The sequence below is a fragment of the Aptenodytes forsteri genome, unplaced genomic scaffold (genome assembly GCF_000699145.1).
Source record: "Aptenodytes forsteri isolate BGI_AS27 unplaced genomic scaffold, ASM69914v1 Scaffold31, whole genome shotgun sequence".
Classification (NCBI taxonomy): Eukaryota; Metazoa; Chordata; class Aves; order Sphenisciformes; family Spheniscidae; genus Aptenodytes; species Aptenodytes forsteri.
In genome coordinates, this window is record NW_008794713.1 from 365,388 (window position 1) to 389,570 (window position 24,183).

The 24,183-nt window shown below is 47.1% G+C and overlaps 1 protein-coding gene across 1 annotated transcript in view; it reads left to right on the forward strand.

Annotated features, from left to right (window-relative positions):
- Positions 1–24,183, forward strand: part of MYO5B (myosin VB) — a 134,972-nt gene that overhangs the window by 7,357 nt on the left and 103,432 nt on the right. The window contains exons 5-7 of the mRNA XM_009273831.1: positions 16,567–16,723; positions 19,370–19,513; positions 20,577–20,658. Coding sequence (XP_009272106.1) covers positions 16,567–16,723; positions 19,370–19,513; positions 20,577–20,658 — 383 coding nt within the window. The remainder of the gene's footprint in view (positions 1–16,566; positions 16,724–19,369; positions 19,514–20,576; positions 20,659–24,183) is intronic.

Consider the following 24,183-nt stretch of genomic DNA (forward strand, 5'->3'; position numbering starts at 1 on the left):
AGAGGAAATGGCCTCAAGTTGCGCCAGGGGAAGTTTAGTTTGGACATGAGGAAAAATTTCTTTACTGAAAGAGTGGTGAAACATTGGAACAGGCTTCCCAGGGAAGTGGTGGAGTCCCCATCCCTGGAGGTCTTTAAAAGATGTGTAGATGAGGCGCTTAGGGACATGGTTTAGTGGGCATGGTGGTGTTGGGTTGACGGTTGGACTCAATGATCTTAGAGGTCTCTTCCAACCTTAATGATTCTATGATTCTATTTCTAATTAATTCTGCTTACTGACTTGACCCCGTTATCGGCTGCTGAGACTGCCGGGCAGGCTGGGCTAATGGGGATTTCGATGGTCCCCAGGAGCTCATGGGTTCGGTGCAACTGTGATTCAGATGGCGATCCTTTTCCTGCTGCTGCTTGGATGAGTTTCCTGGAAGAAATTCAAACCACTCTGCAAATGTCATGTTTAATAGCTTGGAGGAAACGGCATTTCAGATAATTTGGTGAGATAATCGGACTAAGCCCAGAAGCTAATGTTGGTCCTCTTCATTGAGACACTGTGATTTTGAGTTAGAAGTTAACTCTGGTGAATACCTGGAGGTATTTGTGGGTCCTTCAAAGCAGTGTCTTCACCAGATGAATGTGGTGTGAGTTTTACTTTATTTCTGTGTTTGCTGTGTTGCTGAGGACAGATGCAGGATTTTATTCTTACCAGGTAAGCCATGATCTAAAAGAAAATTTAAGAGGAAGCTGGAAGTTGTTGCACCGGGGATCATTTTATTATAGTTGTCTGGACCCGCACAGTGTGTTTAGATTTGTTTGTGGGTTAGCTGTGATTTTTATACAGCCCTGGCTTTTAATAACAAGAGTAAGCACTGAACCGTTTACCAAGGGTTTCAGCCTGTTTTCTGCTGTGCCTCGGCTGTAAGTGGTGAGTTAGGATGTGTTTCTGATCAAAGATGAGCCAGAGATCAATCCGTAAACGCATCTGGAGGAGCACTGCCATGGGCAGAGATCTGATGGGTTGTACCCAAGCTGACTCCAACCTGCAGTTCAGACCTTCTGCAAGTGCTTGTGCTTTGGGCAGAACCACTTTGGGAAGAACTTAGAAATTTGGGGAGCTGTCTAGCAAAAGAGGAAGGCTTAGGACTGTGTCCTTGTTACATGAATCTAGGCTGAGCAGCAAGCTGCATGGTTCTTTGTAGAAGATGTCAGGGTTTGCTGACCCACTGGACAGGATGCATGGATTTTCCTGGGGCCGTGTCTAAAATATAAGGCAACTGCTTGCTTTTCTGCTGAAGTCTGTGCTAGGGAAGACTTGGTGGTTTCCTGCATCCCTGCGTATTTGGTAGGCAGTGGGCTAACTGATAGCTCTAGCCAGAGATGCTCAACTCTGTTCTCCTCATCATCAGAGTAAATCTACCTCTGGCAGCCACCTATAATTGATAACTGCTGTCTCTGGATGGTTAGGACTGCTCTGTTTGCAAGGGGACACGGCAATAACCACCTTCAAAGCTCTTAAGCAAGACTCTTGCTGTTCAGACAGCACCAGAGCAGCACTGTCTTGGGCTGGTATTACGGTAATTGCAGGCTTGGGTACACAGAGGGATTCAAATGGGGCTGAGAGGAGATTATAACATGGATTATAGGAATCTGCCTGGTTATTTGAAATGTGCCTCAAAATGTAGCGCGCTATATTTTAAATCTGAAAGCTTCTGGGTGGACGTTGTGTTCTCCGCAGTTTGACCCAGGCTTTTCCCTCCGCCGTGCTGCAGGGAGAGCGGTGGAGCTGCTTGAGCACGGCACGTGGATGGCGTGTCTCATGGGTGATGGATGTAGTGTTTTGGAGAGAACCTCTTTTTGCTTTTTTTCAGTGAATTGCTGACTCTGAGAGATGCCTTCTGTCTGAAGCTCTGCTTTAGGCAACGGGGGTGCCACGTGAGCGTGGTGGGACACGGGTACTTGGGCAGCTCAGCCGTCAGGATGGAGGTCCGTGAGCGTGTTAAACCTAAACTGGTGCAAAACCATCGCTTGTTTTGCAGTGTCTTAGCTTGTTTAAAAACAATTGCATTATGGCTGGTGCATCCTATAGACCAGGAATAAAACTGAAACCTGCAATCTCAGAAGGTCAAACTTGCAATGTGACTGAGAGCAGGAAACCAGTCTCTGGCCAGCCGTCTGGGTTGGTTTGTTTGTTTATCTATAGAAGCATGTGCTTGTGTATGTGTATGCATATATAGCCTTACATCTTTTTTAAAAAATGAAGTTATTCATTCTAAAACCAAATTAAATGAAAATCACATCGTCGAAAAGTGAAAATAACAATGCAGATATGCATTTTGTTTGAATTTCTCTGGTTTTCTTTCGATGAGAGTGCCCTCAATGTGAGTAAGAAAATCAAAACAGGTAAAACAAGCTTTCTCCGTGGAAGATAGCTTGGAAACAGCTGATGTTGTTTGCAACATCACCGAGCAAAAAGGTGCTGAGTGAATAATTTGCTGGAGCCACCGAGCAGTCGTTGCTGCGTGAGCTTGTCTGGTGTTTGGTGGCGTGTCATCTCCAAGTTTTGCAGTGAGCGGCTTCTTCATTTTCATGCTTTTATATGTGTCCATGGGATAACATTCACGCAGTTTGTGTGGCAGAGCAGAACTTGATTAGCTGACTCTCAGTAAACTGCTTCCTTGGGATCAGACACCGCACTGGGGTAGTAAACCCTTCCAAAAAAACCCCAAAAAAGCATGGCTGAAATGGCGCTTCAGATGTTTTTGGGGCCACGGGGAAATAGCGCAAACTTGGAGCGAGTGTGTGAGCGGGCCGGTGGTGCCAGCTTCTCCCTTGCTGTGGGGTTTCAAGTTGCAGTGGTCCTCTGAGGGCAAACTTTTTGTCCTTTTCATGAAGATCTGGATAAGGAAGGCTGCCAGGTGTGTTGTGCCCTGTTTCTATAGGGCAAACAGAGCAAGGACGTAATCAGGAACCATGAAGTCACCTTGAATAGCTCTTTTCCAGTGCAGAAGGCAAGGTCATATGTATATATAAAAATAAATATACACACATATCTAATATATATTATATAAAATATATAAAATGCATAATATATGTATGTAATAAGTAGATATATATGCATATTTTAGCTTTATTAGTGGCCCAGAGCACACTGGGAGGACACTGTGGAGGTGACTGAATGGGATTCATGGATGGCAAGGAAAAAGGGCACAAAATCTAAGATTCTGTATTAAATGAGAGAAATTGGAGGCAATTAGATTTTTAATTCTCGGAGCTTCTAGTATACTATTGCTATGTAGAGACAGGGTGCTGGGGCAGAACTTAAAAGACATTTGCTGGCGTACAAGTGTTAGCGAAGTTGTCCTGTGCTTTCTTGCCTGCCTTGAGCTGGTAGTGTCCATGAGATGGGACTGGAGGCACCTTCACAGGTAGCTGTAAAGCTCTGCTGGGTCCTGTGTCTAGTGTCGCCCTGTCATCAGGAAATGTCAATTTAAAAGGAAAAAAAAGGGGGGGGAGGAAGGAGGAAAAAAAAAAGTGGGTGGGCTGGGCAAAGGGCTGCAGAGGGTATATAACAATATCTGATCCCTTTTTTTGAGACAAAATAGTTCACAAAGCATCTGAACACTTATTGTGATGAGGGCATGTGTTAAAACTCCCCTTTAAATGAAAGCTTTTCCCAAAGAGGACGCTTTGCAGAGAGTTGCTTTGCAGCACTTGCATGTAAAACAGCTTGAAAAAAGGCAAGTGATTAGAATTCATATGTGACAGCCTCTAATTTTTCCGGTGACCAGCCCTTTAGAAACTCCCTGCTTACCCAGTGTGAGACTAAGCGCACTCCGTTCATTGAAACAACATTATTTGAGGCAAAATACACAGCATGGAGTTAATTTGCTCCAAGTGCTGCTTCCGAAGGTGGTGGAGTCAAGCGTTGGGGTGGTGGAAGGGTGGGTTGTTTAGTGATTGCTAATAGCTGAGTCTGCATGGTTCAAAGCAATTTGTGCTTTGGGAACATATATTATCTGCAGGGCAATGCAACTATCTCCTCCTCTGGTCTTGCTCTCTACCGTCCTGATACTACCTAGCGAGGTGCGTTGGATGTTGGTGCCTTTTACGCCTCTGGGTGCTGCAGAAGGCATTTGCGCTCCTGAAAGCGCAGTAAAAGCTTTGGGGGAACATCCAGGATCCCTCGGAGAGCCAGCACAGCCGCCAGTGCCCTGGCTGATTGCTTCTTGCTTTTCTTAGAGGAACAAAAGATCCCTTGTGTGTGCCCAAATCCTGGCGGTGGCTCTGATTTCCTTGTGTGTCATCGCTTTGGGCAGAAGCCTGGAGTTCAGCAAAAATTCCCCTTGAAACTTTTTTGCTGCTGAAGTCAGCCCGACCAGCAGCTTTCCACGCATGAGCAGGGGTTGTTTCTCACTACTCGCCCTGACCCACGTTCCTTTCGATGACTACGTCCCATCAGTTGTTGCCAGCTCCATGGAGGTGACCGAAGTTTGCACGATGACAGTGCAACACCAGCTTCCCATTCCCAGCCTTTGAGGGCTTTAGTTAAAGGTTAGATCTTCCCCTTCGTGTCTGCAGCCCCGTTTTTCTTCTCCCCAGCTATCCTCGGCCAGCTCGGCTTGATGGTGCGGTCACTGTGTTGTCTCCAGATGCTGAGCTATTAGGAGAGTCGCTGCGGTGTGTTACAGTAGTGAATATATTTGTGTGGCTTTTCTGTCTTTGGCCCTTATCTCTTCCTTTTGTACCAGTTGGGTTGACTCTGGGCACAGGCCAGGACTTGCTAGTCCAAGTAAGGTTTCTTAATGCCTTTTTTTAAAAAAATCATGCATTATACTTAATAAAATGCAAAATTGAACACTATCACTAGGTGGTAGAGGTATGTGGTGTGACTAGCGTTGCTGTGGGCGATGGGGCAGGAGAATGGGCCCCCCAAAGGCTGTCAAGCGTCTTTCAAAAGTGGGGGGGCAAGTAGTGAGGTGGTCTTTGCTCGAATCGTAAATCAAACGGCGAAAGCATCGTAAACCCCTTGCTGTATATTCTGTGTGTTTTCCAGTTAGCACATCTGGATCTTGCCACGATAGCAACATTATATCGCATATTTGGACCTCTTAATTAGCATGACATGTCAGCTAATAATCACAAAATAAGTGCAACGTTCAAATCTTAGGGTGGAAAAGATCTCGGGTGATAAAGGACTTGCAAGAGCCTCCCAAGAAGTGTGTGGACTGGGTGAAGTGCCGTGCTCTTTATTCACTTGTGCATCCGTTGGGCTGATGCTTTCACAGATGCATGATGTCTGCATGTGGTCAGACAAAAATATCCTGATCGGATCCATGTATAGCTCTGCTAAATTGGAAACGCAGAACACTTTAACATTCTCCTGCCAGGAGCACGAAGGGGCTCTGCAGACCTTAACTGACCCTTGCAACGTCGGTGGGAAAACAAGTGTTCTGGTGACCTGTTGGTTAGACTGGAGTTTCCTCCTTCCCAGCGCGAGGATCTCCTAGCAGTGGTGTTGATAGTTCTCGCAGAAGAAATAAAATAAGAAATGCAGGAGTGATTTGGTGAACGAGTTCAGCTTCTGCGTATCTGGGCTGCTCAAATGCAGCTCAGATGCTCTCACCTGCAGCTCAGTGGGTACAGGATAACCCCCGGTGTCAGCAATTCAAACCAGGGTCAGCTCCCTCCCAGCGCGAGGATCTCCTAGCAGTGGTGTTGATAGTTCTCGCAGAAGAAATAAAATAAGAAATGCAGGAGTGATTTGGTGAACGAGTTCAGCTTCTGCGTATCTGGGCTGCTCAAATGCAGCTCAGATGCTCTCACCTGCAGCTCAGTGGGTACAGGATAACCCCCGGTGTCAGCAATTCAAACCAGGGTCAGCATCTACAATGTGATTCCTAAATTATAAGTTATATGGAAGTAGTGTGTCTTCATCTTCCACCCCGCTGCCAGCATGCTGTTTCTGGCACTAAATGCTCAAACACCTGGACTGCAGATGGGTAACTCTATTTAGTAGTGGCTTTCCGTTTTTGTTGGAAGTTAATGCACCCAAGTCTTGCATCGCACTGTGAAAAGCATATGTCAAAGTGTACAAATCGCTGCCTGCCTACACCAGCAGGCAACACGGATGATCTGTGTCTTGCAGAGATACAGGTGCCGGTGGGGCTGTGCGGGGCCACGACCTCTTTCTTTTCTGCTGTGGGGTGCAATGCTGGAGCTGGAAAAGAGCAGAAATCGCAGCATTGACCCTGCCCATAACCTAATAGAGGCGGGATGGGGTACGGGCATGGTGGGGGTTGTTCTTTGATAGCACTTCAAATTTCAAGCTTTACAAGAGGATTTAAAACCATACAACGAGAGCGCGGGTAGGAGTTAAAAGAGAGATTAACCCCCGACAGAGATGCAAGAGGAATCAGACTGGCACAATAAATAAGGCTGGATGCTGCGTTAGATTAAAGGCGGGGAAGGGTTTAGGTCTCCTGGTGAAGGAGGCTGGGTTTGCAGCGAGCTGCGAGGCCGATCTGTGCTGCAGCTCAGCAGGGCTTTGTGGCAGGTACCATCTCAAAACTAAAGCTCTGGTGTAAAAAAAGGGTCAGAAGAAAAAAACACTCAATAGCTTTGAATTTAGGAAGGGGAGAAACCCAGGGGGATCTCTTCTGTTTAGAGTTAAAAATGGGATAGGGAGGAAGGGAGAAGGTTTTGGAAGAGCTATCCCATAAACATGCCGGTGCTGGTGTTAGGCCTCAGGGTTTGCAAAAGCAGCTGGATGCAACTTCTCCAGAGGTGATACAAAGAAAAGAAAAAAATGGGAGAGACTCCGGGTAACGTTTCCCAAGGACTGGAGGAGAGACCCTCCAGTCTTACTTGCCCTGCTATGGGAGAGGACAGAGCTGCTCTGAGGATAAGTGGCCAACTAAATGATCTTTTTTTTTTTTTAGTTTCTTCTTTTTTGGCAATTTGGAATGAGAATGGTGCTATTTGCTAGCAACTTTAATCATAAAAGAGACATCCCTTGTAGAAAAATCATAAATACTCATAATAGGACAGCACTGGCATGGGAGAGCTTAATGCACAGAAAGGTCAGTGCCTGACTAAGAGTAATGATTGCGTGTGTGAAATATCACCGACTTGGAAGGAGTCGTAATGAGCTACATCAGACAGGTAATTACTGCTGCCATGCAGGAGAACTGTTTGAGCTCTGAGGTGTGAAAGCTGCAACACCAAATATCATTAAACATTCAAAACGGTGTTTACGAGCATCGTGGTTACATCGGAGCAGTCTTACTTCCTGCTATGGGAGAGGACAGAGCTGCTCTGAGGATAAGTGGCCAACTAAATGATCTTTTTTTTTTTAGTTTCTTCTTTTTTGGCAATTTGGAATGAGAATGGTGCTATTTGCTAGCAACTTTAATCATAAAAGAGACATCCCTTGTAGAAAAATCATAAATACTCATAATAGGACAGCACTGGCATGGGAGAGCTTAATGCACAGAAAGGTCAGTGCCTGACTAAGAGTAATGATTGCGTGTGTGAAATATCACCGACTTGGAAGGAGTTTCTTCTTTTTTGGCAATTTGGAATGAGAATGGTGCTATTTGCTAGCAACTTTAATCATAAAAGAGACATCCCTTGTAGAAAAATCATAAATACTCATAATAGGACAGCACTGGCATGGGAGAGCTTAATGCACAGAAAGGTCAGTGCCTGACTAAGAGTAATGATTGCGTGTGTGAAATATCACCGACTTGGAAGGAGTCGTAATGAGCTACATCAGACAGGTAATTACTGCTGCCATGCAGGAGAACTGTTTGAGCTCTGAGGTGTGAAAGCTGCAACACCAAATATCATTAAACATTCAAAACGGTGTTTACGAGCATCGTGGTTACATCGGAGCGCAAAGGCTTGCGATTGCCCTTGCCCACCTCCCAGCCACCGTTTGCCATCCCGCATCCTCACTGAAGTTCTGGAGACCTCAGGATGGAGAACTCTGAGTGCGTGCCCAAAAGTCAACATTGTCCCATTGATTTCTGAAAATCTCCTTCTGGGGTTTTCCTAACGTATATCAACTGTAATTAATTAGATGGTAGCGTAGGAGTCTTACAAGCATCGGTGGCTGATGACGGTCGAGGTGATGAAGGACCTTCTTTCTAGGACTGCCATGGGGTGGAATAACAACTGGCTTGTCCTCCTGGTGCCTGCAGAGCTGAACTGCTGGGGGCATCATGCAAGCTTAGGGAGCAGAAAGCCGGCGTGATTCTTGCCCCCACGTGATCCTTTTTGGGAGGATGCACTGCAAAGCCTCCTCCATCTGCAGGGCTCCGCAGGGGCTAGCTGCTGCTTGCGGGTGGCTCGGGTCGGAGCCGGGGATGCTCTGTGATGCGATCCCAGCGCAGAAAAGAGCATCAGGGTGCCAGAGAGCTAATAAAATTGGCTGGGTGTGTGTTTAGCTCTCGTTAGAAACAGCACACAAAAGAATCGCTGACCTCGTTTTAGTGTGGCCGAGGAGCTTGTGTGCTTCCCCAATGGGGTATGCAAAGCATAAACCCTGGGAGAAAGCCATCCTTCCTGCCTGACCTCAGGAACTGGTGGGAAGACGGGAGACAGCTCAGCATTTTGCAGAAACTTTTTGAGTACGCAGGATTTTCTTTGCTATTGAAGGGGCATTTCCAGCCGGCTGCACAAGGCAGTCCAGGGAGAAAGTACCTTAATGAGCCGGGACCACTGGGACTCCCACCGCTCTCACAGGAGGAGTAACTGGTTTGCTGGAGCATCGCATAAAAGCGCTCTGACCTCTGCAAAGACATCTTAACTTGCACTGTGGTATTTGATCTCAGCATTAGAAACATGAGATTGATATGCGAGTTAAACGGTGTTGTGCAGAGGGAAGGTAACGCTTTGCGCTGCTGGTGACTGCCGCAGAAGATAAGGTTAATTTGCACGTTGCCTGTTCTTTGGGCGTCGTGCTGCATGCTCATCCTTTCCCATTCAGGGCCAAACTGGTACTTTTAGGCTTTTTCCCAGCAACTGAGAGATTCAAGCCCATGTTTTCGCTCTGGCTTCTTGCTGAAACCCAGGTGCGTGTGAGCAAATTGGCTCCGAAGCCATGCCGGATGGACCCCGAGGAGTACATCATGCCCGATGCATCTTCTCGAGTAAGACCCTGGATGGGTTGTGCATGATCTAACATCCCCCAGGGACACCTGCAACAGCTGAGTGACATTACACCAGGCTTGGGCGTTGCTGAAATGGGATATTGCTGTTTTCTTTCTCTGGTTTGTTGCGTTAAGGTGCAACGTTACCTTTGCAGTTGCGATGGTACCAGGATGGGGAAGGGCTACAGCAGCTCTGGGGCTGTTCTGGCCAAAATGTATTTTGGAGCCATGGTGTGGCCCATGTTGGGTGTAGGTTGTTGGTGAAAAAAATTAGTTATTCTCCCCCATCAATATAAGCCACTGTATAAAAAGAGTTATACCTCCAAAAAAAAAAAAGAAGAAAAAAAAGAAGTTGTATAGGGTAATCCATGCTATTTATGAAAGATACAGTGTAAAAAAGACCCAGATGAATATGTAGCACTTGAAAAGCTATCCTTATGTTGCTGCTGCCTTCAGCAGCTGCAGCATAAAACATGCATTTGCGGCAGATGTTTGATAGTGCAAACAGAAAGCATGCCCTTAAACACTCTTGTTTGACCGGACGCTAAATAATATCTTCTTGGGTTTCTCTGAGGGGAAAAGTCCGAGTGCCCCAAAGTTGTGTTTTCATATTTGCATTGACCAGGCGTTGTATTCTAAAAACCCAAATTAAAGCCAACGAGTAAAACAAGTTGCTGCTCCAAATTCCAGGTATCCCACTGAAATGGGAACGATTCCTGGCTTCGGAGGCTGTTTCAGAGGCGGCTCTTCTCTGCATTACAATGCTGCAACACTCTGATTTTTATCTTCACAGTGTGCAACTTCTGTTTATTCATTTGAAGGCAGTTAGACCGTCTCAGTTTTTCATCGCTGTCGTTAGCACTTGGGGGGGTGCGATCCAATGGTAATTAAATTATTGCATTTTTATATATCGCTAACAATGCAGTGCAATAGCTACGCTCATTTTTAGCCAATAGTCAATTTTAGTCAATACAGGAGTAGATTAGAGCCTGTTGTGCATCGGGGCTTTATGGGTGTTCTCGTTGTGGTCAGGCTAAATGCAAACTGCAGTACTTAAATGATTTTTAATCTTCAGATTGCTTTATGAACACTAATCCTCTGAGCATTCTGAAAGAAGTAGGTTAAATATGATTTCCACGGTGGAAATGCAGAGAGATTCATTGACTAGTTCCACGACAGAGAGAATTAGTGTCGGATCTGGGATTAGAGCTGGAGTGACCCCTGATAATTATTCACAGGGTCTGGCTCTGCCTTCGTTTGCTTCGGATATTTTTCCCTCTCGGAGGAGCTGTGTTTTTAGTGCAACTGGTTTTGCTCTCACTGCGGAGATCAAGATGAAGTTGAGCAGTTTGCTTAAGCTGCTGGTGCCAGTGATGGTTTTCTGAAGAGATGACTATGAAAACAAGTCCTATAATTTCTAGGTCCCTTCTCACGGCTTTAGATTGCTGCTTTAAAGAAAGCTGACTTTGGAAAAATTCTGACTGTGATTTAGGTCTGGAGAACATTTGGGGTATATTTGTCTTCAAATACTCCTGCTTTCCAGCAGCGTTGGTGAAGGCTAAGGATCTTGGGTGTGCTGACATGTCCCCTATCTCTTCTTGACAGACGGGGGTGGTGGGAACCATCACTGTCCTTGGGTTCAAACCCTTTGCTATTGCCGTGGCTTGACCATCCCCTTTCCTGCAGTGAGGAGTTTCCAGGGATGTTCAGCCCTGACTTTTCCCATCAATTTACCTGGTTTTCATATGTTACAATGACAAATGACATTCCCAGGCTGAGAACTGCATACGGAAACACTGAGCAGTGTCTCACCTCTGATTGCTCCGATTCAACCAAAATGGGTGCAGCTCTTAGCACCGTGAGAGCTGTGTCCAGCTGGGCGGGCTTGAAGTTTGGACATTTCTACACACCTTTCCTAGGCTGTTTGGAGGCAGCTCCAACGGTAGCGGTATTCTCTGCATTGCTGCAGGTGAAGGACTGACTGCTTAAATAAGCTGGGAAATAGGTTTCCTCGATGCAAAGGCTGGTAATTAGTCCTAATCAGAGCAGGTATCTGTTTGAAGTTCCCTTTCTCTTCGTAGACAACTGACTTTTTCTTTTTTGCCTTGGGCAGCACCTTTAGATGTTGCCTTAATAAAAAACCTGGTATCTACTAGACTTTCAGACTAGACAGAAGGAAGAAATGTTTTACGCTGAGGGTGGTGAAACACTGGCCCAGGTTGCCCAGAGAGGTGGTGGATGCCCCATCCCTGGAAACATTCCAGGTCAGGTTGGACGGGGCTCTGAGCAACCTGATCTAGTTGAAGATGTCCCTGCCCACGGCAGAGGGGTTGGACTAGATGGCCTTTAGAGGTCCCTTCCAACCCAAACCATTCTATGGTTCTATGATATTTTTCACATATTGTGAAAACTCCAGTGACTGCCTTATTTGTTTTGCTGGGCTGGACGCCTCGTCCATCTCTTCCTTTGTGGGTGGCCAAGGGTGAGAGTCTTGATGGGTATTGCTCATAACATGACAAATCTCTGCAAAAGACGATGTGTTACTCACCTGCATAGCAGCTTATGAACAGGTATTACTGCTTGAAGAGGGGGCGTTGAAATAGCAAAGTGAAGCAAAACATTCAGATTGCACAGACAGATGGCAGTCCATGGGCTGTATCAGATGCCACCAACACTTGCAGCCCTCAACTTTGGAGGTGCTGTTGTCCCTCGCATTGAAGGAATGATCCTGGACTTTGTTCTGGTTGGACTTCTGCGCCTTGATGGTTTTGTAAGCGTCTCTGACGGATGGAGGCTGTAGCTGAGATCATGGTATTAGTTCTTCAGGCTGTGGGTCATCTTGGAAAGCTGCGTTAAGTGAAGAAACAAAAGTACTGCAGACCCATGGGGGTGAAGCTTAGGGAGTGGCATCTTTAAGTGCCTCATACCTAGTTTTGAGCTGTAGCAGTGGTACGTGGTGGGAACAGCATCTTCTGCCATCGTTGAAGCTTAATCCCCATTGCGCACCCCGCGTTGCTGGACGACCACGAGCGTGTTGTGTGCTGGCATGTGTGCATCGCGTGAGCTGTTTGCTACGGGGAGAAGAGCACTGATGCACGTCGTAGCAGCATACCAAGCCGTGGCGGCAGCCCTGAGGTGCACAGGAGCCACGTAAGCCCCAGGAGGAGGTGTGACAGCATTGCCATGCTGCAGCAGAGCTGGTATTCACCCATAACATTTCATTTTATCCAGGCTTTATTTCCATAATAATTTTCTTCTGTGCTGATGCTGCCAAAATTGACTGTATTTCAAGCAGCCGTGTTGCATGCCGCACCTGCACAATGCCCAAACACTTCAGTATTTTTTATTCCACGCTGAATACAAACAAGTCCTGCCTGGTTTTAACCATTTCTGCTCGTTGAGCAGACTCTCTGCTACTAGCCGCTCTGTGGGGCTCATCTATCTTTCCCTGCTGGCACCCAGCAGTTGGTTAACTTGTACACCGAAGAAGGGAAAGTCTCTGTAGCCTTTGTTCCTGAAGGCTTTTATTCCTGAGGTTGGAAAAGAAATGTCTGAACATGCATTTTCCACCAAAAAAAACAACAAAAGAAGAGACATGTTACTGCAAACACAGGAGCTTGAGTGGCCTTGCTGTCTTGCTTGGAAGCCAGCAGCTTTCTTTTTATTTTATTAATATAATACAACTCCAGAAGTTTTCTTGTGCCACGGAGAACCCGCCTGGCCCGTTTCATGTAGCAGCACATCAGCCGTTAGGGCAAATTCTTGAGAAACTCTGGAAAAGTGTGACCTGGCAGAGCAGCTCCAAGAGCAGTAAATGGTGTTGGCCGTGGTTTTTATCGCTAGGTTCAGTGCCTTTTTGAGAATGATGCTACTTGTTAAAAAGACAAGCCAGAGGGACAAAAAAAACCACCTGGGATGCAACATAAAAGGCAGTTTGTGATGGGACCTGAAGCCCATGGAGACTGTGGGTCTGGAGAGCTCCTTGGATGGGCTCCCCGGTGGGTTGGTCTCTGCCTCCTCCAGCAAGGCACACCCCAATAGCTGATATGGAGAAGTTATGAAAGAGGTCAAAATTGTTAACGAGAGATCTTAATTATGAATCTTAGATAGAAAAGAAAAAAGAGGATACAACATATGACCTTGTGGCAGTGCTGACTGGATGCCAAGTAAGGCGTAATTCCTCTTCTTTGAGCTTTATTGGCTTCATTCAACTGAAGAGTCTCTCCCAGACTGCTGTAGTTTTCGTCTTCTGGCTTAAAGAAAAAAGAGGAGGGGAAATGTTTCCTGAAATGTGCCGTTTGGGCAGTAGCTGTCGCACTGAAAATGGTAAGAAGCAGTAATTCTCAACTTTTACGCAAGTGCAGCTCTAAGCCGAGCCACTTTTGCGTTTGCAGAGCATCTTTCGCAGGGCCAGCACTTGCTGGCAGAGATCTCGGTTGTTGCCTCTTTCTTCTGCTTCTCCCTCGCCTCTGATGAAGGATAGTCTGTTCCTCCGCGCTTGCAGCCCATGTCAAAACCTCTGTCTGCCCCTTTTTTTTGTAGCTGACATGACTTTTATGTGTTGCATCCTATTGACGGCCAATGTGGGACGTTCGCTGCTGGAGCTCAGCAAGCAGTTGTCCACGAAGATGACCAAAGCAGATGTGAAACTTCCAACCTACTTTAACTGGAGATAAACAGTGATAAATCACTGCCATCACCTGTCCCGAGAACTGCTGCTATGGGCTTATCCAGCATACTTTTATTTTTGGTGCTTACTCTTCCTTCCTCACTTTGGAGCTGGCATTGGGTTCATGTGTCTGGTGGCTCGTGCTACGAAAAGAGCTTTATCGCACACCCATGGAAGTCTAAAGGTGCGAGACCGGTGTGTTGGCAGCCCCGTGCCCGGATCCTGCTAGCTGACTGCCTGCGGGAGAGTCACGGTGGCTTTGCCAAGACGTGCGGAAGGCATGCAGCCATGACTTAGCGAGTCCTCGGTGAGATGTGCAGGCTGTCCCCACCCGGCATGAGTCACCGGGAACACCGGCTCCGTGTTTTCGGTTGCCTGGGTGAGGTTGTGCTCAGTTCAGGGCTGGTTTTTCTGCATTAACTGCCTGATAGCTGGAGTGGTTGGAGGTTCCTCCTGCCGTCGTGCTGGTGGATGCCCAGGAGAGGCGGTGGAGCTGGCCAGGGGATGGATTAAGATGTACTTGATGAATTGATCCCTGAAAAATATAAACATGGCTGGAAATTAGCTCGCGAGTCCTCTCCTGCTGGAAGTGTTGGAAAGTTGTGGTTTGCACCAAAATGTTACATGTTTGACTTGACTGAGGTTTTTTCCAAACCAATTATCTTGACCCTAGAAGGAATTAAGAGGTACGTGCCTGACAGTGGAGGAAAGTAATGGCGTGGTGTTTCAGTATGTTTGTATTTTTGTTGAAAGTGTAAGAGTGGTGTATGGCAATCATTTAGCCTCTGTTCTTATCTCTCGCTGGTATAAACTTAAACCGAGTATCTGAAATTGAAATGTATTTTTATGGTGTTTCCTGATGTCAAGAGAACTGCAAGGTGTAAATTTATTGTTGCACTCGTCTATAGGATTTTGTGTGCCTGCATTCAGCTGTGATTCATGAAAGCTGGGCAGAGTCCAGGAAGCTGAATTTGATCTTACTTAAAAACACATTCAATTACATACTTGCAGCTTACCCCGATAGCTTTGGTATTTTGGGAGCTTATATCAAATCGTGCAGTGAAAATTCTCTCCTTCCCAAAGTCTGCGGCCAAATTGCAGGGGTGCTGGGTTCGCCGTGTGCTAATGATGCCCCGGGGAGTGGATCCCACTGCAGCAGAGGCACTTGCTCCGGTGCTGGCAGATCTTTGCCTAGAGGGATGTGGTTCTCCTGAAAATGAGCTCCTTTTCCTGCCTTGGCCCTTTCTCTGCCTTGCAGCTCAAGCACATTAAACTGATTGGGATGTATCTAGTGGGTACCATGTTGTGCACCCGTGGTGGGAAGAACTGGGTATTTTAATATAGCTGTGATGACTTGTGCAAGTTTTTTTGTGTCAATGATTAATTTTGCAAGTAGAAAAAGGCATTTGGACGAGTCTTGTGCTCCGTGCAAGGCTCAAAAGCTACATGAGGTGATGCACCCTGAACTTCCCCGTGAAAAGTCCTGTGCCCTTGGAGGTATCTGGCGGTCTGCCCTAGCTCTGATGGCATCAGCAGCCCGGAGAGGCAGAGCTGCTCCTACGACCCGGCACCAGCCCAGGAACCGGGGCAGTGGCATCTGCTCCCGTGACGGCTGGAGAAGGGTTTGCATCAGCCCCTCGGTGCCAGGATAATACTTCCCACTCCTGCAAAGCTTTTTCATACGTGCAGGTAAAAAGGTCTGGTGTGTATTTGCTTGAATTTTGTTATCCTGGTGCTGGTACAGCTGTATCCTTTTGTAAGCAAATTTGGTGTGTGCTTGGAAGAGGGTAGGGCTGCCTGATCCTTCTGTTAATGAGCGAGACCTTCTTAAAAACTACTTTGTTTTGCAAAGCTTCAGGAGCTGAACAAACTTTACTTGGTGATGTCTACCAGGAATTGCTTTTGAACTCTTTATCCTCTTTTTCTTACCCCTTGGTCCCAGAAGTACCTCTGCGCTTTGGAGCAGTGACTTCCAATTTGGCAGGATTTGGGGATGAATAGGTGGTACGAGTCCGATGTCAGAGACGTGCTTTGTATTATCGTTGTCAAAGTTTTAACCAGATGTTGGGATGTGTGTGAAAATACTGATGTTCATATAATTGCATAGGGAATCAAATGACTCCTGCTATTTCCTAACCTTAGGGTGCTTGATTTCACAACTTCGGTATTTTTAACATATTTTGAGCGTAGGGGAACCTTTCTGGGTATCTATGTTTTAATAGTTCAGCAATAGGCTGCTCGAGCAAGTTTCCTAAGTAATTGCCCATGTTTTGTTGAGCAAAATCTCAAATACTTGAGTGAAGGCGTTGGGGGGAAAAATTAAATATATGATATTAGAAGCTGATATTCAGCCAATGCCCGTTAATAGTTCTCCAGACAAATGTCAAGCAGCAGAGGTTTGTTATTGCGGCATATAAGGAATGGGCTTCCCAACGCTGGGCTACGTGCTCCAGGGGTGAAGAAAGCAGCAGCGCTTCATGCAGGGGTTCATCTCCTGCTGTCTCTGCAGGCCCTTGGAGATGTTCTGGAGATGTTCAGTGTCTTTTACATTTTAGCTGAGATGTATCATAATTGTATATTATTCACTGTTACTTTGGTAGAGTCCAGAATAAATCCAGCATCCATAGCGTAGGTGGTAGCGAGGCGAGGGAGATGGAGACATGTGAGGATGGAAGATTGTTGCGTGATGTGAACAAGCTATTAACAAGAAAATGGATTAACTTACAAAAGCTTTTCTTCTCTGCCTCAACAGGGATGAGAAGAACCAGTCCATCATCGTGAGCGGGGAGTCGGGTGCTGGAAAGACGGTCTCTGCCAAATATGCCATGCGATTCTTTGCAACCGTCGGTGGTTCTGCCAGCGAGACCAACATCGAAGCCAAAGTCCTCGCGTCGAGCCCAATTATGGAGGTAAAAGCTGCATCATTTCCTTTGTCCTGCTTGCAATGATCACTGTGTCTCTCCAGACGTCACCAAACCAGCGAGAGCCGTCGGGGCTTGTGAGCTAGACCTGATTTGCAGCCTCACGGCAGCCCTGAGCTGGTCTGAAAATACAGAAATATGCTGATAGCCTCTATTTAGCCCACCTCAACTGCTCCTCTGTTTGATGGTCTTGAAGCTGAGCCCGTGCATCCCCGGCACGGCTCCCGGAGCTGGGCTTTGGTCGGCGCTCCGGAGCGGAGAGCCTGAGCGGTGTTGCTGGCACCATTAGTATTTTATCATCTTCCTCATCCTCTTGCCACTGCATGGTACCTCCTAATCTTCTTTAATTGTATAGGCATGAAATAGATTAAGTAATCCCTTTCTCTTCTATCTAAGGTATTTCAGTGCAGTTTTATTTTTGTTAATTTTCTGTTGCTATCAATCATATAGGGGAATAACAAGCCCCATTATAGGGAAATCCCTGCTCTAACAGAAAAAAATTTCCTTTTACAAATGTAAAAGAAAGGGAAAGCTGCTTTGTTTCATTGCACCGTGACCAGATGGTGAAAATAAACGTCTGAGTGCCTAAATCCCATTTTCCAAACAGATTTTGGAGTCTGAGTAACTTCACTTGCAAAATATCGAAGTCAGTGTGAAGACAAGATTTGGGCTTTTCTAAAGTCAGTTAAGCACTTTGGGCTTGTGTGACTTTTTTCTTTATAAAAGCAGGAGCTAGCAGTGCTGCTGTAGTGGAGCGTAGCCCTGTCCTGCGCTTAACCTGTCCTTTGCTTAACCTTAGGCTTGGCTTAACCTGCAGGGAGGCTTCCCACCGCAGTGCCTTATGGCCAAATTGTCTAACAGACACGGAGGTGGTGGCTGACCCCGGATGAAAACCAACCCCAGCCCAAGAGACAGCACGCACGGTCTAGCATCGCGCTGCCCGATGTGGGGTTGGAAGCTGGAATGACAAAATAAGTGATGGTGCGGATGAGCAGTAACAAAAGCTGCGCGGGCAGAGGATGCGTGGTGATCTGCCGCAGTGGGGGCTTCATGCTGGTTTACTCCTTTCCTCACCCATCTCCTGTGCCTCTCTGAAACGCAGCTGCGATACCTGGGAACACTTAAAAGCATCCAAGGAAAAATTCATAGTGCATGCTCTTCTTCTATATGACCCCACAATTTTATTGCTCTAATTTTCTTGCCTGTGTTCGGTTCTGGATGTAATTTCGAAGTGCTGGGGCCAGGGAACCTGTCTGTCTTTGTTGAAAATTGATGAGAACGTTGCCCACGCAAGCAGTAAAAGAAAACTGCCTGGTTTGCAAAAAAACCCGAAGTTAAAGTGTGAAGATGGAGTAGAGGGATGTGCGTGTCATGAAACAGTCCTTAGCGCTGAGGTGCGCCGCATTTGACGTGCGGGATGTATGTCCCTGCTGGGAGATGAGGCAGGTCTCTCTGATTTATAGACAAGGAATCGAAGCACATGAGATAAGATGGTGATGGTATTCTGGATGCTCGATTCGGCATGCAAAATATCTAGTTGTAGTGTTTGTTGTAGCAGTTTGTGAACTCCTTATTTTCTGGGGAACGGGCACAGGGCTCTGGGCAGAAATGGGGTGTGTGCGCTCTGCCCTGCTGCTTTTATGTATGGTCTGGGGTGCGTGCTGGAGGGTTGGAGGTGGGAAGTGGGGGCTGTGGGTCTGGGAGCGCCGTCAGCGATGGAGACGGGTGAGCTGCGGTAAAGGGGTAAATAAATGGGCTTTGGGGGAAGGAGGTGCGTTAGCTAGCAGAGGGGTTGGGTTGGTGGTGAATGGATGGGGCAGGGAGCAGGCAGGGCTTGCTGAGGTGGACTGCAAGGAGAGCCTGGGAAAGGCAGCCAGCCTTCGAGAGGTGTCTGAGGGCTCTTTCCTGTACACGTCCATTCCCTTCTGGAGCTTCTCCTATTGCTTGAGGCTCATCATCTCAGGACAGGGGAATGGTGGTAGAAAATAAGGCGGGTGTAGCCATGAATGGGAACATTGACTTTTTTCAACCTTCTTGTATCACTGCGAGTTGCTGCTTTGGTTGCTTGGTGCATTCACGTGTTTGCAGTGCTGCACCCCTGATGTTTGTACGTGGGCTGGATTCTCTCCTCTCCCTTCTGCCGCTGCCTGTGGCAGCGTTACCTGCCCGGGAGGTGACAGGTAGGTTCTGGAGGGGCACGGAGGGGCTCTGGCCATGTCACCAAATCCATGGACCGAGGCGCAAACATTTGGAGATGGATTGAAGCCCCGCAAGAGGGAGGGAACGAGCTGCATCTCCTCCAGGAAAGCTGCTAATGTTGACTGTGAATAAAGGTGGGGGCATCCTATAAGACAAAACAGGAGTGCTGTGGCTGTTGGGTTGTAGTAATCTAATTACTGTACAAATACTCATTTCTGTTTATATGCGGTTTTCTTCCATAAAAATTCTGGAGACGCCACCTTTTCAGCGAAGAGTCCTCCCCAGAGTCACGTCGTTGCTCTGCCTTCTGCATCTGGGAAGGGGTTTTCCTCAAAACCTCCCATGACTGTTTATGTAACACTGATTGCAAATTTAGATGTTTAAATAATTTTAAAGATTAAATTAAAAATGAATGTTTAATTTTGTGTCGTGCAGGCGATTGGAAATGCTAAAACAACAAGGAATGACAACAGTAGTCGCTTTGGGAAATACATTCAGATCGGCTTTGATAAAAGATACCACATCATTGGTGCCAACATGAGGACGTATCTGTTGGAAAAATCACGAGTTGTATTCCAGGTGAGGGGCTGTGCTGTTTTTTCTTCTTTTCTGTCTTTTGGGTGCTGTACACTTGCTGTAAATTTGGAATTTAATAGTCTAGGTTTCTTCTTTGGATTAAAAAAATCGCTTTAAAAGTAGCTTTTTTTGGTGGACATGACTTCCAGACATGTCTTTCAGGCTCAGTCTTTTGCAGTTGTTATTGATGATCCCAACTTGATGACCTCGTTCTGGAGGAAAACACTGTACCAGCTACTAGAAAGGAAATTAACTCTATCCCTACCGAAACCAGGACAGATCCCAACTTGATGACCTCGTTCTGGAGGAATATGTACCTGGGAGACTCGTTAGTTGGCCTCTGGTTGTTCCCTCTATCTGCCCCAGGCTGGAGCCCTGAGGAGGGACCGCTGTTCCTAGCCTGGCTACTGGGCAGGCATGGAAAGCCTTTCTCTGGGCAGCTGCTGAGATTTTTTTTACTGAACCTCATAAAAAGCCAGGAAGAATAAATTGCAGGCAGCAGTCTTCAGTTTTGAAGATGGAGGAGAGGCAGGAGAAGGGCTGAGGAGGCTGATGTCTCTGCTGCGGCACCTCCCGTGGGTTTCTTGTGCAGGGCTCAGGACAAGCTTTCTTGGTCTGTGCTTGAGATCTAGCTCAGAAGCACCCGCAAAACTTTTGTCCTTACACAAAAAAAAATAACCCAACTACAAAAAGGCCCAAAACAACCAACCTTGGGAAGCCACGAGCGCAGGCCACCTCTTTTTACGTTGCTGTCAGTTTGCAACGTGGTGCTAGCTAGCTAACTTAGCCCAGTTATCCCAGAGAGGGATAAAGCATGGAAGGTAATATAAAGTTATTTATTTCCTTTGCAAGATGGGCAATGTACTTTGGTCAGAGCAAGGCTTGGCACCTCCTTTCTCCCAGGTGGCAAAAGGTCCCCGTCATCTTGGTGGCACCGAGAGGTTCTTGACGGTGGGAAGCAAGGGATGGGGTCAGGGTGGCCCTGGGCTCAGCGGGCACCGGGCTGAGGGTGGGAGCACTGCTGTAACCTCTTCGTGCCTCTGGTAACTCGGCGTTTTCCCCGTAGGCAGAGGATGAGCGCAACTACCACATTTTCTATCAGCTCTGTGCCTCGGCGAGTCTTCCAGAATTCAAAGACCTTGGACTAAGTAAGTACTTCCACCTCCCTGTGCACCAGCAGCTGCTGCCTAGGTGTGATGGCAACAGGAAAACATGGTGGGGTTAGAAATGCAGGTCATTGATGAGGTCACGTGTGCCTGTTCAGTGGGAGGAGGTAAAGGGAGATGAGCTTGAAGGGCTGCTTCTCCCCAGTGGTGCAGAGGTTTGCTCGTGCCATCTCCAGGGATGTGGCACCTTGGATGAGACACCAGCCCTCGTCGCCTCCGCTGTGTAGCAGCTTGCCGCATAAAGCGCATGAAGTTTGTGATGCGCTGGTTGGTGCTGTCGGGCTCCTGCAAGCGCTGCTGGTGGGTCGGAGCTGTTGCTGGAAGTTAGCCATGGTGGAAGAAGCCTGTGTATGTTGTAGAAACTGCATGCAGAACCACAGTGAACCACGTGCCGTGGTAGATGCCAGCTGATGCAGGGAGGTCGTATGCATAAAGATCTCTCTTTTGAATTAAATGTGAATGTGGGTTGATCTGGCCAGACTCTTGGCAGGAACAGATGTGTCCTTTGAATACATTTTATTTTTTCAATGGTTAACTCCTGGGATGTATCCCGAGTTGGTTTTTTTCCCAGGATTTGCAGCAAAACCTCTGTAAGATGCCTGAATAAGAGGTTTCTCACTTGCAGCAGGGGGTGCAGAGATGTGGTGTAATTCATTTTTGATCTCGAATATTTGCTGTTGCGTAAAGAGAGAAGTGAGGCTTAAAACATGCTTTTAAGGATTTAAAACGGTGAGGAAGGCAGGTTGTGATCCCAATGCAGAGCATCTTGCTGCTGCAGAGTCTCACAGAGGTTTCCATCATGGCTACAGAGGAGCGGCAGATCAAGAGAGAGGCTTTCAGTTTCTGGGTAATTCTGGGCTTGTGTTAATGACTTTTTGGGTCATTGTAGGCACGATGGCCACACTTACCGAGTGCTGGTGCTGAAATGGAAGCACTCCTGTTCTTGTCCTCTTGTCACCAGTAAACGTCGGTGCATTACCCAACTGTAGTCCATACTCTGCCCAGTGACTCCAAACCAGGCAACCACATCCATTAATTTTCTAAGGCATAAGATAACTTCTGAGACTGTCTAGGCATAACCTTAATGTCTGTCCCAGGACACCTGGGTGGGAGGTGAAGGTTTTGCATGATTCACTGTGCACCAGCCCTAGTGTGAAACGTAGGTCAAGGCTTGTAATGGACCTGGGGCTCCTTTTGGTCTCTAAGGGTCCCAAAATAATGTCCCTCTGACAGTGGCTTCCCAGCTACCGTCAAAGAGCCTGTGTTTGGTCCTGTTGCATGCTCACACAACCCCAGAGCACATCTCTTTTGAGCACTTTCAGGAGTTTCTACCATGGGGTTACACGCTTCATTTTTGCAAAGATACCTTGAGTAATGATGTTGTCCGCTGGCATCTTAAAATTCAGAAATAAATTATTTCAACCCAGTCTGGGAGACAAGTTAATATGGGAAACCCTCCGGCTATGAAACCACCTTTCTCTTGGGAACGTGTGGATCAGAGGAAATCTCGGTCCTTTTCAACACGGCTCTCCAAAAGCATCGTCTGTATTTGTGGTGACTGGTAACACTGAAGGCTGAGAGCTCCCTGCTTCTCCGGGTGCATCGTCCAGGACGTCTTTGTGCTGTTTGTGACTGTGGCTCTCGACTTCAGTGTCTCAAGGGAGAATGCGTAATGGCAACAGCTGGCGGCATAGGAGGCGGTGGGTGCCAGGGCCGTTAGCCCCACAAGGAAGCCGCCTTGGGTCGTTTCCACTCAAAATTTTATGTTGTCAGCGCGTGTCAGTCTCCAGCTGCGCTTTTCCGTGGTGCTTGTGCGTTTGCTGTATCAGAGGATGCGCGGGTATCCATACAGCCTGCTGCTTGTGCATTCGGGTAAAATGCGACAACGGAAAAAGAAGTGATTCTCTCCAAAATTAAAGGTGTGTGTCTTTTGGTGTTTCCTGCACTGTCACCTCGCAATAGCTTAAAAATACCTCCCCGAAATGTTTTGATAGCTGGCAGATGCGGCGCTGCTCGCGCGTTCGGTGGGAATGGCTTCTGGGGGACGGGGACGTGGGTGCCGTGAGCTGCTTTTGTTGGGGTGAACCAGGCTCGGCCTTGACCTGTTGAATTGCTAGTGCTGGGCAGCTTTCTGTGAGTGCAGGTGTGCACAATTCACTTATTTTCCTTTCTTTCAAGGGATTTTTTTTCATTACCAGCTTTGCATCAGATTTACTAGCCTGTATCTCGAGATGACTAGTCAAAACTCAAACTTATTTCCTCATGTAAGCTGTACCTTACCTACCTGTCAACCTTTTCTTCCCAAGGCTTATACAAAACAAGGAGTATCTTGATGTAAAAATCCACCTTTTATTAGACAGAAAGCAGGATGTATTTTTTTCCATATCAAAAGTAGGAGCTGTTGCTTCTCCTTTGGGTCTTGCACATACAAAGAATTGTTGTTACTCTCTTTTATATCGCAAAACGCTGGAAAACAAAGAGAGTCTCTAAACTTACGTGAGCCCAGCAGAGCAAACCAGTAAGTGTTGGCTCTTCAGTCAGAGCGATCCTAAAGGCTTGATTTTAAACTAGAAAGAAAATACTTGACTTAAAATGCGGGAGTCGGTGTGCAGCACAGTGCCTTTCGAAGCGTGGCGTCTAACTTAACGATGCCTGGGGCAATGGTGCAAAGCAGGAATGTGTTTTATTTGTTTGCAGTGGATCAAAGGGTTTCTGTGGTTACTGAAATCATTGCACCCGTATTGAAATATAAATATTGGAGTCAGTTATACCAGAGATGACTCGAGGTAGAAATGGATCCCAACGTGGATGGTTAAAATTGGAGGCTGATGGGGGATGGGGGTTTCTCCTTTGAGGTGTGTTCCGTGGCGCGTGGTGGTAGGGATGTGGTGCTGCGTCCATAGTTAGGGGTTTTCCCAGCAAGGTGGAGCAATCTGGCTGGAGACGGTGTAGCTGAGCGGTGCCCTAACTGACCGGTGCCGTAATCTGCTCTCTGCGTGGCGCAGTGGGTGCCAAACATCCCGGTCCCATCAACTACCGCCAGCCCTGGATGCATCTTGCAGGACGACATGCAGCAACATCAAGCTGTTAATGCGATGTGCTCCGTCCACGGGCTGGGTGAGCTCCTGCTGTGCTGGGGGGACCGGGATGGACGTCGACTCTCTGACCCCAATCAGCATTTTCTGCCCCTTGTTCCTGATGCTCCGGCAACGAGCAGAGTTACCGAAACCTCTGGGTCCCAGGGCTTTGTATGCCAAAAAGAATTAAATGTTTTTCTTACAGCCTGAAAGTACAGCTAATGCAAAAGCCTGTGGGGGGGCTGGGAAGGGCTGAGGACCTTCTGGTGGCAATGTGAGTTAAAAAGTGCAATTTGCAGTGATTTTAAAGGTTACCAGCAGGCTGATGTGGAACGCACAGTAGGCTGTTTTTCTCATTATTTTCATGATACTTGGGAAATATGTTTGTGAGTTTTAATGATCTTTCTGAGCTTTTCTCCTCCTACCCGGT